This window comes from Phascolarctos cinereus, unplaced genomic scaffold, assembly GCF_003287225.1.
Source record: "Phascolarctos cinereus isolate Bilbo 61053 unplaced genomic scaffold, phaCin_HiC Scaffold_9;HRSCAF=440, whole genome shotgun sequence".
Classification (NCBI taxonomy): Eukaryota; Metazoa; Chordata; class Mammalia; order Diprotodontia; family Phascolarctidae; genus Phascolarctos; species Phascolarctos cinereus.
Window position 1 is genome coordinate 255,938,740 of NW_027556402.1, and position 14,989 is coordinate 255,953,728.

Consider the following 14,989-nt stretch of genomic DNA (forward strand, 5'->3'; position numbering starts at 1 on the left):
CCACTGTCTTGGGTTCTAGTTTTCCCCCTACAGAGCTGGAAAATAAATATTGTTGTCGTCCTTGCTTTTCCTTGATTTCATTTCCTGATGCTGTTGCTACGAATCGTGTTGCCTGACAATAGTGGGTGGCAGAAGGAAATAGAAAAGGGGACCTTAAACCAGACGTGAGAGGCCCTGGGGGCTGCAGGTAGACTTAGGAAACCACAAACCCTCATCTTCTGTGGTCTCTTAGGTGTCTACTGATTCTGTTCAGTTTCTTCCAGTTGCATTTTAACCTGGCTGCCTGTTAGACACCTTCGATCCGCAACAGCAAAGGGAACAGCCTCGCCAAGGGCAAAGGGCAGACACAGTGAAAGCGGGCTGTAGAAGACACCAACTCTTCCTCAGGGCCAAGTTTTGTCAGTACAATCACTCACGTTCGAGTTCTTTTTTTTTATGTTTTGTTTGTTTTTGTTCTGTGTGCAGAATTGTAGTCATTTCAATGAACTGACCAATCAGTAAATAAATATTTGTCTCCTTCCTTCCTTGTCTGAATGGAATTTAAGAAATCACTTTGGAGCTGGGTGAGCCTGGAGGCCAATTAGAACAGTTCAGGTGAGAGGTGTTGAGGGCCTGGAGTGTTTAAGCTGAGAGCTGCCCTGGAGGGAAAACAGCCACCTGCTTGGATGCTGGAGGTGAGAGTGAGGAGTAGAGCACCACGCCACGTTTGCAAAGCTGAGCATGTAAGGACTGTGCTCCCTTCAGGTGACACTTAATTAGGGACGTTTGGATGAGGGATGGGTTCTTAGGGGAAGTGATGATGAGTCTGCTTGGACTAGTGGAGTTTGAGCTGCCTATGGGAAATCCAGCTTACAATATCTGATGGGCAGTTAGTGATGGCGGCCTTTGAGCTCCAGAGAGACTTGGGCTGGATCTAGGACTCTCTTTCACAGAGATGGGAGTTGAAGCCCTGGGAGCTGATGAGAGGGACCTCTATTTCTGAATGCCTTTATCCCTTCCTGCTGGGTGAGTCATCCCCTCTAACAATGATTTTAAAAGAAAGGGGGAGAAGGGAAGCAGTTTAGCAAAACTAATTAACTCGTTGGTCTCATCTGTAAAAAGTTGTTGTTCAGTCCCATCCAACTCTTTGCGACCCCCTTTGGGGTTTTCATGGCAAAGATACTGGAGTGGTTTGCCATTTCCTTCTCCAGCTCATGTTACAGATGAGAAAACTGAGGCAAGCAGGGGGAAGTGACTTGCCCAGGGTCACACAGCTAGTAATGGTCTGAGGTCGGGTTTGAACTCAGGAAGATGAGTCTTCCCGATTCCAAGCCCAGTGCTTTATCCATCGTGACTCCACCTAGCTGCCTTGTAAAAGGAGTAGTTGCCCTCAGATGCTTTCCAGAGTCCTTACCAACTCAAGCTTCATGATCTCATAATTAGGGAAAGAAAGAGGGGAAGGGGGCAGGCATTTATTACTGTGTTCTAGGCATGATGTTAAATGCTTTTCAAATACTATCTCATGAACTTGTGTCTAACAATCTGAGTAATATTCCACACCCGCTGTGCCTAACTCTTCCCACAAAAGAGGGAGACATTTTTTCAACTCCTCCAAGTATTGTCATTACAATTGTTCAAGTTCAGTTTCTTTTTTTGGGGTTCTGTGTACAGCACCGTAATCATTCACTGAACTGACCCATCCATCAATAAATGTTTGTCCAGTACCTGCTATGTGCCTGGAACAGGGATAAAAATAAGCTCTTGAAGAATTTACATTCAATCATTGTGTAACCTCGTTTTACAAACAAAGAAACTGAGGCCCAGAGCAGAAGTAACAACCAAGGTTGAGTCTTAGGTGGAATTCGAATCCAAGTCTTTAGGCCCCAAGCCTTCTAGATCATAAGGGAGACACGATATCCATCATATCACACACTAGACCCAGTGAAATTAGATGACTTTTCCTCTCCCCAACCCACTCCCAGCTTACATTCCACTGAGGAGGGTTAAAGTATATATGAATAAATAGAATAAAGGTAGACATTTCTAACAAGTGGGTGAAGGTTGGCCTCTGAGCTGGCGATTCAAAAGATCCCTACCATGGCAGATGTCTGGAAGAACCACCCGACACAGATCATTCCATTTTGGGGATTAATTAATCTCTAATTATTAGGTGTTTTTTTTTCCTGGCCTCAAGCCTCCATTTACTTCTTTGAAATTTCCAGGCATTGTTCCTCTAAAATATCCTAAATAACCCTAACATCCGGCACAGGATAGCCCTTGTGGCGTTCAAGGCAGCTCCCCTCCTATCTCCTCTAGTCTTCCCTCTCAGAGATCTTTGCTTTCCAGGTCTCCTTTACTGTTGTCTTCCATTATCTGAGTATAAGCTCCTTGAGTTCCCCAGTGCTTAGTGAATGTTTTCTGACCCTCCCCCCCCCCCTTTTTTGAGGCAATTGAGGCTAAGTGACCTGCCCAGGGTCACACAGCTAGTAAGTATCTGTGGCCCACTTTGAACCCAGGTCCTCCTGACTCCAGGGCCAGTGCTCTCTGCACTGTGCTACCTCTCTGCCTGACTCTCTGTGGAGACGGATGATAAATCATTCTGAAACTCAGTTTCCTCATTTGTGAGAAATGAGAGGATTGGACTCCATACCCTCAAAGTTTCCCTTCTTCCCTAATAAGAATTGCTAGCATTTATACAGCATTCGAAAGTTTGCAGAATACTTCACTTACATTTGATTCTTACAATAATCCTGTGAAATAGGTGCTAGTATTCTCTGTGTCTTACTGAGGAGGAAACTGAGGCAGAGAAATGAAGTGACCTGCCCAGGGTCACCACAGTGAGCTAGTGTCCCGGCAGGTTTTGAATCCAGGCCTATCTGATTCCAGGTCCTGTGGATTGCCCCCAGGCCTCAGGTTGACTCCATCCCCCTTCTGCCCTCCCAGTTCCCAACTCGGAGGAGTTGATCCAAGGTTGGGAGGGGGGAGGTGGGAAGGAAGAGTAAAGAGGTGGGCTCTTATCCTGCCCAGCCAAGTCAAAATCACTAGAGGGCAATAGGCTAGGTCCCACACCTACCTTGGCCCTGGGCACCTTGGTAACAGCTAGGTTTCACCTCACTGGGCTTTGGCTCCATACTCTCCAGTTAGATGAGCCACCTGCCTGTGACCAGGTCCCAGTCCATTCCTCCGAGGTCTGGAGTGAGTGAAGGGTGAGAAAGAGGAGAAAAAAGTCTCTCCAGGAAGATTGTAGGAACCTGGGAAAGGTGGATTGGCGGCTGGGCCTACCTGTGGGGGGTGGGCGGGGGAGGGGCTGAGCCCTTATAGAGAGGAGGTGGGGGGGCGCAGGGATGAGCTGTGGGTAATCACCTTGTTCAGGTGAGTCAGTTTCTTGAGGGTGAAGGTCTGTCTTTAGCCTCCCCCGGCTGGGGCAGCCAGAGATGATGGGTTTGTTGGGCACAGAGGAAGCTTTCCCTGCTGGCTCTGGGGGTGGGGCTGCAGGAGAGGGGAGTAGGTAGTCCCTTGTAAGCCAGAGCCCACCCCGGGGTGGGCGCCCCAAGGGTTCTACCACTGTCTTGCTCCTGTCCTCCAGCCCTTCTCCCCCTAGACCCAGAGGGGAGGCTGAGGCTTGTGTTCTGCCTCCTCCTTTGGACAGGTCTTGTATCCCCTTTCCATCCTTCCTTCCTTCCCTCCTGCCACGATGATAAGCCTGATGAACCGAGGCCTGGAGTCTGCTGCAGTCCTTCCTGCGGTCACCAGCTGGGTGAAGCCAGGGGTGTGGGCTGGCACCGGGCACCTCCCCTCCCCACCAGTGCCAGGAGGTGCAGGCCTTCCTTAACCTCCTAGGTGAGAAAGGGGTAGGAGAGGGCATCCTGTCCAGCTCCCCTCGGGCTGGCCTCGGGGGTCCCCTAGGAGGGCCAGGGCCCGAGGTGAGCCGGCAATGGCTGGGTCACTGCTTTCCCCACTGGCCAGGGATGGGGTTTAATCTCATTCTTCCCTTGCCCCGGGCACGCCCACCACCCTGGGCTGAACTTGCTTACCTGCTTGGGGGAAGGGGGTAAGAGGACTCCCAGGGTGGAGATATTAACCTTGTACGGGGATAGGGGGCAGACTGATTCTTCTTTTCTCTCTGCCTCCCCCTCCCCAGAGGACAGCTACCTGCAGCAATTCTTTGCCACCGATCTATGCTTTCAAATCTCTGATAAGGTGCGTGCATTTAAGCTTGGGGTGGGGGTGGGGGGCAGTTCCAGCTGTGCAGGCTTGGGCTCCTTGGAGGAATAAGGGGTTGTGTCCTCATTGAATTATCGGGGACACCTGCAAACTCCATCACCCATCTCTCCCACCATTTATTCCCACTTAAATCACAAGAAGCAGCGAGGCATTGACCTGGCAACATTCATTAAGCATCCATTCTGTACCAGGCTGGGGATGCAGAGAGATACCCATGCCTTAACGCTTAACTGGACCAGCCAGTCCAAAGGGACTTCCCTGATTGAGCACGTGGTCAGCACCTGCTGTGTGCCCTGCAGCAGGAATAAAAAAGATGAGAAGACTAGCAGCCCTGGCCTGCCCTTCCCTGCCCTGCAAAGGGTTACCTGTGCTCTAAAGGGAGAGAGAGGTAAGGGCCCATTGGGGCCTAATGAAGGGGCATCAGAAGGACTAGAGCCTGGCCCTCCTATTTCTGTCTCTGTGCAGTATCTCTTGGCAATGGCCCTGATTTATTTCCAAAGAGCTGGCCTGCAGCTCAGTGAATATACCCACAGCAACCTCTTCTTAGCCCTGTAAGTAAGGGGTGTGTTTTTGGGTGGGGGGGGAGAAAGGCCAGCAAAGGGGACGTTTGAAGACAACATTCATAAAATCATGCTTGTGTTGGCTTTGTTCCTGTGACCCCTGGTGGGTGCTGAAGGTATCTAGCCAATGACATGGAGGAAGACAGAGAGGACCCCAAGTATGAGATTTTGCCCTGGGCCCTAGGCCGGGGCTGGCGGAAGCTTGTGCCCAGCTTTCTCCGTCGGAGGGACCAGTTGTGGGCCCGGATGGGCTACCGGGCAGCTGTGAGCCGGCACTGTTGTGAAGAGGTGAGGGAGTCATGGGGTACTGGACCTGGGAGGGACCTTGGATCATAGGACCTGGGATTGTCAGAGCTGGGCGGAACCTTGGAAATCTAGTCTAACTCCATTTTATACTTGGGGAAACTGAGTTTTAGAGAGGGGAAGGGGGCTGGATAAAGTAGAAGATCGAGGCCCTCTGACTTCTAGACTGGTTTCTGCTTCACTCAGCCCTCCCAGGGGCAAATGAGAACAGCTTCCCTTCCCTATCCCCCAGAATGCTTGGGCTACTGATCTTATCTCCTTACAGGTCATGGCGAAAGAACCATCCCATTGGGCCTGGACCAGGGAACGGCCTGCACACCATGGGGGGGCTCATCGAGGCTCCCCCCAGGGGGACCGGAGCTGTTCTGCCATCATGTCCCATGTCTCAAATCTCTCTCCACTGGGCTGCTCTGTCTGCGGCTGCTGGGTCCGGTGGGGCCATTCTCCGTTTCCTCCCAAACAGCCATCCCCCAAACAGAACTCCCTTAAACAGCGGCCCCCCCAGCAGCACTCCCCCAAACAGCCTCCTCCAACTCGGTCCCTTCCCGCTCTTTCGTTGGCCCCTTGGCCCAGAAACTTTTTCCTCATTCTTCCCCCAATGCTGCAGCTAGAACCTGGGACCTACACTCTGCAGAGTGAGTGTGGAGAAGAAGGAAGAGGGAAGGGGTGGTGTGTGTGGTTTTGTTTTTGAGGGGTCTTGGGATCGAGGGTAACTGCCTGTCCACAGGAAACAGAGGTTTGGGAAAGAGAAAAGCGGGGAGGATTTGAGGTGTGCAGGTATTAGCCTCAGAGGCTTTAGCGGCTCTCTGCTGCCTCTAGGATGCTGTACCTGTCTCGGATTCAAAACTTTTCCCACTTTGGATCCTGGGATCTTTCGGGAATGAATGTTCCCTCATCAACTCTGCTCTTGCTCACTTGTATATACAGTGTTTCTCCTCTTCATTGAGGATGTCTGCCTTTGGAATGCACACTTCCCTTTGTAGGACCCCTACTACCTTCAAGTGTTCCCTCCTTCTGGAGGCTGGTCCCTCTCTGTTTTACGAAGATATACATACCTGGGTCAATAGACTGACTGTTTACTTCTTGGAGGCAGGAGCTATTTCCTCCCCATATTTATCTCTGTATCCCCAGTGCCTGGCACATAGATGTGTTTAGCAAATGCTAATTAAATTTAGAGTGGGAAGGGAGAGTGGCAGAGCTAATCCTCCCCTTGTTTGTAGCTCTTCCTTGGTGGGGCCATCTCCTGACTATCTCCTCTTCCCACAGTCTTGCCAGAGCTGGCTGCTGCTGCCTCCCCTGCTTCCTGGCAGTCAGTAGAATGAAGAGCAGTCAGGACCAGCCTGCTGGCCCCTCTCTGCAGTTGCCCCTGTGTGGGGTGACTGCCCTCCCTGGCTCGGCCTGGCATCACTGCTGCCCTCCTCTTCCCTTCTCCCCTTCAGCCTCCTAGTGATTAAGCATCAGCCTTCCTTGCTGTATAACTCTTCTTGATACAACAATGATCTTGATTACTTCTGTAATAAATTGGAGAAGAGACGTTGTGTTTAGGGTTTGATTTGACTCTTGGGGGAAATTTGGAAGAGGAGGAGGTACAGTCTCAGTGGGTTCCCCCACCAGAGACAGAACTAGGCCCCTTGAGATTGAGCCACAGGGCACCAAAAATGAGACCAGGAAGCTTGGCACCTAGGTAGCAAGACAAATTACTCAACATAGGAAGTTGTCAGCTGCCATCCTGGCCTCCTCCCTACCCCATGGGTTAGCTCAGGGCGGAGTCTTGGACAGCATCCATTTCAGCCCTCTCCCTCATTTTACAGTTGAAACTGAGGCCCAGTCATACAGACAGCAGATGGCAGAGCTGAGATTCAAACCCAGGCCCTCTGACTTCAGAGTTAGCCTACTTTTCTCTGAATTACACTCATGGCTCTGGGCATTCCCAAAGGACAAGGGGCTATCGGCGCTGGAGATGATTTTTTTTTCCCTCCCCTGCCTGAATCATGAAGGCAGAGGTGCCCTAAATGGTGGTACGTCCAATTAAAATGAGCTCCCATCCCTACCCATGATAGGGTCTCATGTTATCGGTGTATTTGGTTTTTCACAAAACACTTTCCTCCTGGTAACTGTGAGGTATTGGCCTTGAGCCTGGAGAGAGGAATATGAAGGGTGTGGGGGATAGGATGGGAGTTGAGAAGTGGGGGATGGGATAGCCCCAGAGGCCTGAGCTCGGAGCTGCAGGGGAAGCTGCAGACTCCTGAACGATGTCCGCTCAGTGTCTGGGGAGCCACTCGAAGTCTCCAATTTGGGAAGGATTGTAGAAAGGCACCTCCGGGGGCCATCTTGTCCAACCCCATCACTTGACAGGTGAGGAAACTGAGTCCCAGAAAGGTGAAGTCAAGGTCGTACAGGTGGTGGAGGTAAGACTCGAGCCTGAGTCCTTTGACTCCCAACTCAGCCCTTCTCACGGCACCCTCTGCGGGGCGAGTACAGGGGTTTTGAGAAGGGAGGAATGGAAGGGGGAGGGGTGTGGCTGGAGCTGGGCCTTCCAGGCTGCAGGTGGGGGAGGGGGCGAAAGAGGCTGAGCCAAGGTGAGTGGCAGTTGGGAGAGGCTAGAGGGGGCCTCGGAAGGAATGTGCCTGGCAGTCTTTGGCAAATCTTGGTTTATCCTGGTAGACTAGTTGGAGAGATGAGGCCTTGAGGTGGCAGAGGGGTTAGAGTACTGGGCCTGAAACTTGGGAAGACCTGAGTTCAAATTGTACTTCAGACGTGTGCAAACTGTGTGACCCTGGGTGAGTCACAACCTCAGCCTCAGTTTCCTTATCTGTAATTGAAAGGGCCTTTGAGACCCTGCCTATCTCTAAATCTCTGATCTTGTGTGGGCTGGTCAGGTGGCTTCATGGCTATTTGAATGACCAGACCCGAAGAGATCACTGCCTCCTGTGGCTGTCTGCTTGCATCAGGCCCTGCCCCAGGACCATCTCCAGAGGACGTCCTCTGGGGACAAAATCGCTTCCATCTCCTGCCTTGCAAAAGGCAAGATTTTTTAAAAATTTACTTATTTTTAGTTTTCAACATTCACTTCCATAAGATTTTGAGTTCCCATCTCTCTCCTCTCCCTACCCCAAGATGACGTGCAATCTGATATAGGCTCTACACGTACATTCATGTTTTTCACATCAGTCATGTTGTAAAGAAGAATTGGAACTAATGGGTGAAACCACACGAAAGAAGAAACCAAAAAAAAGGAAAAAAAAGAGAGCAAATCGTCTGCTTCGATCTGCATTCAGACTCCTAAGTTCTTTCTTTGGATGTGGACAGCATTTTCCATCCTTTAGAGTTGTCTTGGATCCTTGCTTGCTAAGAAAGATGGGTCTATCAAAGTCAGTCATTGCACATTGTGGCTGTTACTATGTCCAATGTTCTCCTGGTTCTGCTCATTTCACTTGGCTTCAGTTCATATATGTCTTTCCAGGTTTTTCTGAAGTCAGCCTGTTTATCATTTCTTATAGCACAATAGTATTCCACTACACTCATATACCACAACTTGCTCAGCCATTCCCCGATGGACGGGCATCCTCTCAATTTCCAATTCTTTGCCACCACAAACAGAGCTGCTGTTAATATTTTGGTACATGTGGGTCCTTTTCCCATTTTTATGATCTCTTTGGAATACAGACCTAGAAGTGGTATTGCTGGGTCAAAGGGTATGCCCATTTTTATAGCCTTTTGGGCATAGTTCCAAATTGCTCTCCAAAATGGTTGGATCAGTTCACAACTCCACCAACAATGCATTAGTATTCCAATTTTCTCACATCTTCTTCAGCATTTATCATTTTCCTGTTTTGTCACGTTGGCCAATCTGATAGGTGTGATGTGGTACCTCAGAGTTGTTTTGATCTGAATTTCTCTAATCAATAATGATTTAGAGTATTTTTTATATGACTATAGCTTTAATTTCTTCATCTGTGTTCATATCCTTTGACCATTTATCAATTGTGTTCTTATAAATTTGACTCAGTTCTCTATATATTTTAGCCTTTATCAGCAGAAGGCAAGGCTTTCACCTGTCTTGCTGCCTGCCGGCCTCCTGGGGCGGCACATTCCTATCTCCTGGTACTGGCCCCCTCTCTTCTCCTTCCTGCCCACCCCCCTGCTTCCTCACTTCTGTCACTATCAATCCTAGGCCCCCTTCCACTTCAGATCTGGCCAACCCTCCTTCCACTGTGCTCCCCAGAATGCCTGCCCAATATTAACAAACTTATTTTATTTGAAACACTTTCCTTTCTCTTTTCTTCTGTCTTCTGGCTCCCTCCTGACCCTAACTTTTCTCTTGTTACTCTTTCCAGGACTGGCTCTGCTATTGTATGCCCTGATTCATGGGCCCTGGTGAGGAAGTCAATATTCTTTGCTCCCCATTGCCAATTCCACTCTCTTGCTACCCATCTCTAACCATTCTTTCCTCCTGAGAGGCTCATACTACCTAAATTATCACCCAATCCAGATGCCCAGGAGCTTATCTAACACCTCCCAGGGCATCCTCTTTCCTCGGTGAGTTTAGGGCTTGGATCACTCTCCAGTCTTTCCTCTCCATCTCTTACCACACTCACATTTTAAAACTTCTTTTTTAAATCACATATTAATGCTCCCCCAGGCTCCTCCTTCCCACCTCAGCCACCCAGAGAGATGGTCTCACCCTCCATTTTACCATCACTCATAAATATTCCACTTCCTGGTCCATCAGCTTCCTTTATCTGGTCACAATCTGTGATCATTCCCATCTTTTGCTGTGCCTGACATCCTCTTAACAGGTTCTTCATCTTCAGTGTGACCTCATATATATGGGCTATACTCTCCTCTTTTTTTTTTTTTTTTGGTGAGGCAATTGGGGTTAAGTGACTTGTCCTTGGTCACACAGCTAGTTAGTGTTATGTGTTTGAGGCCGGATTTGAACTCAGGTCTTCCTGAATCCAGGGCCGGTGCTCTGTCCACTGCACCACCTAGCTGCCCCCTCTCTATTCTTGATCTCAAAACACTTGGCGAACCAATTCAGGTCTCCACTATCCTTAATCTCAAATGCATTGGTAAGGACAGCCAGGTGTAGAAAGCCTGGTCTGCAGTCAGGAAGACTCATCTTCTCAAGTTCAAATCCGGCCTCAGACACGAGCTGTGTGACCCTAGGTCACGCTTCATCCTCTTTGCCTTGGTTTCCTTGTCTATAAAGTGAGCCGGAGGAAGAAATGGCCAACCATTGCAGAATCTCTGCCAAGAAAACCTCAAATGGGATCACAACGAGTCAGGCATGACTGAAATGACTCCATACAACAGTAACAAATAACCACTGCTCCCTTGTCCTAGAACTGATTCCAGCTGGCCAAATCCCCGGTCCTGGACTGCTCTTCTACCTGCCTCCTCGGCTTCCATTCCTGCTGGTGAATGGAGCTGGAGGAAAGCTCCCCACAAACTTATCTAATCTTAATTGGCCCTAAGTGCCCCAAGGCAAACCTTCTATACTTTTCCAATTGATTTGCTCTCTCCCTCTCCCCAGCAGCTGTTTCAAAAGTTCCCAGCTGTCCTCAAACCTCCCACCCTACCCGTCCCTTACTCTCTCAGTTGAGAATCTTGCCTCCTACTTCCCTGATATTTGTGTTTCTTCCTTTGTTCTCCGAGAGGACCAATGACCTCACAAGGGCCTTGTCTGGACTTGCTCGTGAATTGGATTTAAGTGAGGTGGAGCTGTGCAAAGTCAAAAGTCCAGGTGAGTGGTGATGGCCCAGGATGCAGTGGGTGACCTTAGCCTTTTCTAAGTTAAGGTCCTGAAGTGGGGGCCACCTGAGGACAGCTCCCCCTTTCTTTTTATCATACATCATTCCAACCATTCCCCTCATTACCCCTTTCACTCTGGTTGCCAATGAAAAGGGGGCCCTTCTCCTGTCCAGGACCTCATACTCTTCTTACATCCGCTCCCAACCTCTCCAGCATATTTGTCCCTCTTTCACCCCCAGTTTCTCACTAGTCTTCAATCCTCTCTCTCTACTGGCTCCTTAGCTTCTGCCTTCAAATATGATCATAAAAAAATTCCTCCGAACTCCTTGAGAAAGCTGTCTATACACGCTGCCCCCTCCACTTCCTTTCTTCTCACTCTCTTCTAAATTCTGCAATCTGGCTTCCGACTTCTTCCAACTGAAATTGCTCTCTCTATAGTTACCAAAGATTTCCTAATTGCCAAGTCGATGGCCTTTTCTCCATCCTGACTCTTGACAGGCTGCTCCGCAGCCTCTGACACTCTTAATCACCCTGTGTTCTCTCTCCTTTCAGATAACTCTAATTGGATGTCTTGTAGACCTCTTAAATACAACACATTCCAAACCACACTCATTATCTTTTTGCCTCAAACCCTCCCCCACCTCCCTATTACTATTGAGGGCACTACTATCCTCCCAGCCCCTGAGACTCACAGACTTGGTGTCATCCTAGACTTTCCACTTGTACTTAACCCGTATGTCAAATAAGCCAAACTGTGATATTTCTACTTTTACAACATGTCTCATATACATCCCCTTCTTTTCACTGTCCCAGCTACCACCTAGGTCCAGGTCCTCATCACCTCCGGACTATTGATATACTGTCTAACCTGGTCTCCTGGGCTCAAATCACCACCCCACCCCCCACTCCAGTCTGTCCTCTGCTCAGTTTGCAAAATGATTTTCCTTGGCTTCACATCCCAACTCACTTTCTACAGGAAGTGCCTTCTTCCAGTGCCTTCCTTCTTTTAATTATTTCCTGTTTATCCTATATATATCTCACTTTGCATACATATGTTTACATGTTGTCTCCCCAATTAGACTGTAACTCCTTGAGGGCAGAAGCAACTTTTGCCTTTTTTTCTGTATCCCCAGTGCTTAGCACAGTGCCCGGTATGTCATAGGAGCTTAATAAAGGTTTATTGATAGGTCGATTTTCCTAAATTGCAGGTCTGACCACGTTCATCCCTCCTGGTCAATCAGTGAGCTTCGGTAGCAAACCCCACCCCCATCCCCATCTGTGAGTTAAAGCTTTCCCAGATTGCTCCCTTCCTACCTTTCTAGTCTCTTTGTACCATACTCCTTTCTATGTACTCCATGATTCAGCAACATTGGCTTCCTTGCTTTGACATGATACTCCATCTCCTGACTTTGTCCCTTTGCAATGACGATCTCCCATACCTAGAACCTTCTGCACCTCTCATTTTTTTTGTCTTAGCTTCCCTGGCTTCCTTCCAGATGCTCCTCCATTCCAGAAATTCCACCCTCTGAGAAAGGTCTTTTCCAGGAAGGAAGCTAGTGCCTTTCCCCCAGAATACCTTCCATCTACTCTGTATATTTTTCTTGGATAGACCTAGTTATTTACATTCAGTTACAACCTCCTGAGGACCAGTTCAATTTTTGCCTTTCTTTGAATCCCCAGGCCTTATTACCACTGCCTGGCACATGGTAGGTACTTAATCAATGCTTGTTGACTCACTCATGGTTCGATGTCAACTTGGACAGAGGTATATAGTACAGATTTCCAACCATTTGTGCTTGACTATTAAACATTGTTATCAATGCTTAGGAAGAGATCCGATGGCTTCTCAGTAACCTTCGCTGGTTCCTACCCCCTAATTGTGGGCCGGGGGGTTTCTGTCCCAAGCCCTGGGCTTTCTCTCACTCAATGAGCTCTGAAGAGCTCCCAGGGCCTCAACGATCATCTCTGTGCCGGTGACTCCCAGGTCTCTCTTGAGCTCCAGTCTGGCATCATGAATTGCACATTGGACTTTTCAAGCTGGAGCTCCAGAGGCAGCTCAAATTCAGCATGTCCAAGGCCAGATCTATTGTCTTCCTCCCTTCCCCAAACCCTCCCTTCTTCTAGACTTCCCTATTCCGATCCAAGGTACCGCCATCCTCCCACTCACTGGATTCACCACCTCAGGAACATCCTCCACTCTTCCCTCTCCTTCACTCACCCCCACATCTACCACACAACGGCCCAAACTCGTCTTCTACCTTCACCACCTCTTGGCTCTAGCGCTGCACCCAATGTCCTGATTCAAGCCCTCCTCACCTCTCACCTGCCTCCTGCTAGACCTCCTTTGGACTCTGTGTCTCAAGTCTCTTTCTCCTCCACTCCATCCTTCACGCAGACATGAGGCACAGAAGCCCGAGTCTGCCCACATCCTCGTCCTGATCAGTAAACTCCGATGGATCTCTGTTACCTTCAGGATCAAACACGAACTCCTGGGGCATTTACAGCCCTTTGTAACTCAGCTCCAATTGGTCTGTCCAGCCTCCTTGCACATTACTTTCTTCCATGTCTTTTTTGTTGTTGTTGTTGTTTTTTTGGCAGTTGGGGTTAAGTGACTTGCCCAGGGTCACACAGCTAGTAAGTGTCAAGTTTTTGGTCCAAGGCCGGATTTGAACTCAGCTCCTCCTGACTTCAGGGCTGGTGCTCTATCCACTACACCACCTAGCTGCCCCACTTCCGTGTCTTTTTTAGTCCTGACATAGTGGCTTGATTACTTTTCCTGACACGCTCCATCTTTCATTTCCATGACTTTGCACAGGTTTGACCCTGTGCCTGGAATGCATCTTAGACTCTTTAGTCTACCCTCTTACCTTTCCTGATTCCCCTACCAGCTGTTGGCCCCTCCCTCCTCCAATGACCTCCTATCCCTTTCACAAGAGAGAGGCAGTATGATATCTGAACAGAGTCTGGAAGACCTAAGCTTAAATTGGGTTTTGAGCACAGAATGCTAACTGTGTGACCCTGGGCAAGTTACTTAATCTCTCAGGGCCCTAGGTCACTATTCTTGACCAAGAAGGTGTTGACCTGCATTGGTAGAGGGAATTTCCTCACTTGGGAGTTCTCTATATCAATAAAATCACAATTTTTAGAAATATAAAATATAATTTTAATATATAAACATTTTTATATGCTTGTATTTTATATGCATGATAGAGTGTAAGCTCCTTGAGGGCAGGAATTATCACATTTGTCTTTGCATTTCCAGAGTCTAGCATTGGGCATGGCATACCTTAGGAGCCCAATAAATGCTTGTTTGATTGAAGAAGCTGTAAAGGGCACTCAGTACATTTTCAGATGAGACAATATTGGGAGGAACAGCTAGAGCGAATCAGTAGAATCAGGATCCCAAAAGAGTGTGACCCAACTAGAATCCAGGGCTTTATGAAGTAAGATGAGATTCTTTTGGATCACATGTACAGTTTAACGCTTAAGTTAACCAATTAACAAGCATTTATTACATATCTCCTATGTGCCTGGCACTGTGCCAAGCATTGGGATACTGAAAAAAAAAAGCAAAAATAGTCCCTCTTCTCAAGGTGGTTACATTCTAATGGGAGGAGACATCACATACAAGGGAGTAAGTGGAATGATGCCTTATGGGGAAGCCACTAGCAGCTGGAAGGACTGAAGTTAAACCATCAGCCTAGTACATAGGGGAGAGTTGGATGGACAACAAGTCTTTGGATAAAAAAATCTCAGCATCTTTGTGACCACAGGTACAATACGAGTCAACGATGCGATGATATCACCAGAAATGTTGGTGTGATCTTGGTGCTGGCACTAAGAGAATCTGAGTCCCACCTCACCTTCCCAGTGAGGGGTGAGGTCACAGTTTTGCCAGGTTCTGCTGTAGGCAGACCATGCGGGGGAGCCATTGTTCAGATATGAGAACCATATTTTAGGAAGGACTTTGAAAATTTGGGATGTGTCTGACCAGGATAACCAAAATATCAAGGGTCCTCAAGCCTGTTCCTGGCACACAGTAGACACTTACTAAGGAAGTGCTTGTCAATTGAGCACAGGGATCAATGCTTGGAAATGGGGATGTTTACCCTGAAGACTTGGTGGGAAATGTGAGTTACCATTTCCAAGCATTTGAAAGGCTGTTATAG

General features: G+C 48.5%; 1 protein-coding gene across 1 annotated transcript; it reads left to right on the forward strand.

Annotated features, from left to right (window-relative positions):
- The first annotated feature begins 3,640 nt into the window (after window positions 1–3,640).
- Window positions 3,641–6,547, forward strand: SPDYC (speedy/RINGO cell cycle regulator family member C). Its single transcript, XM_020968036.2, is given in 6 exon segments — window positions 3,641–3,778; window positions 3,780–3,819; window positions 4,121–4,179; window positions 4,669–4,754; window positions 4,880–5,051; window positions 5,332–6,547. Coding segments are annotated over 6 exon segments (888 nt in total). The 5' UTR covers window positions 3,641–3,673; the 3' UTR covers window positions 5,758–6,547.
- Window positions 6,548–14,989: the final 8,442 nt, after the last annotated feature.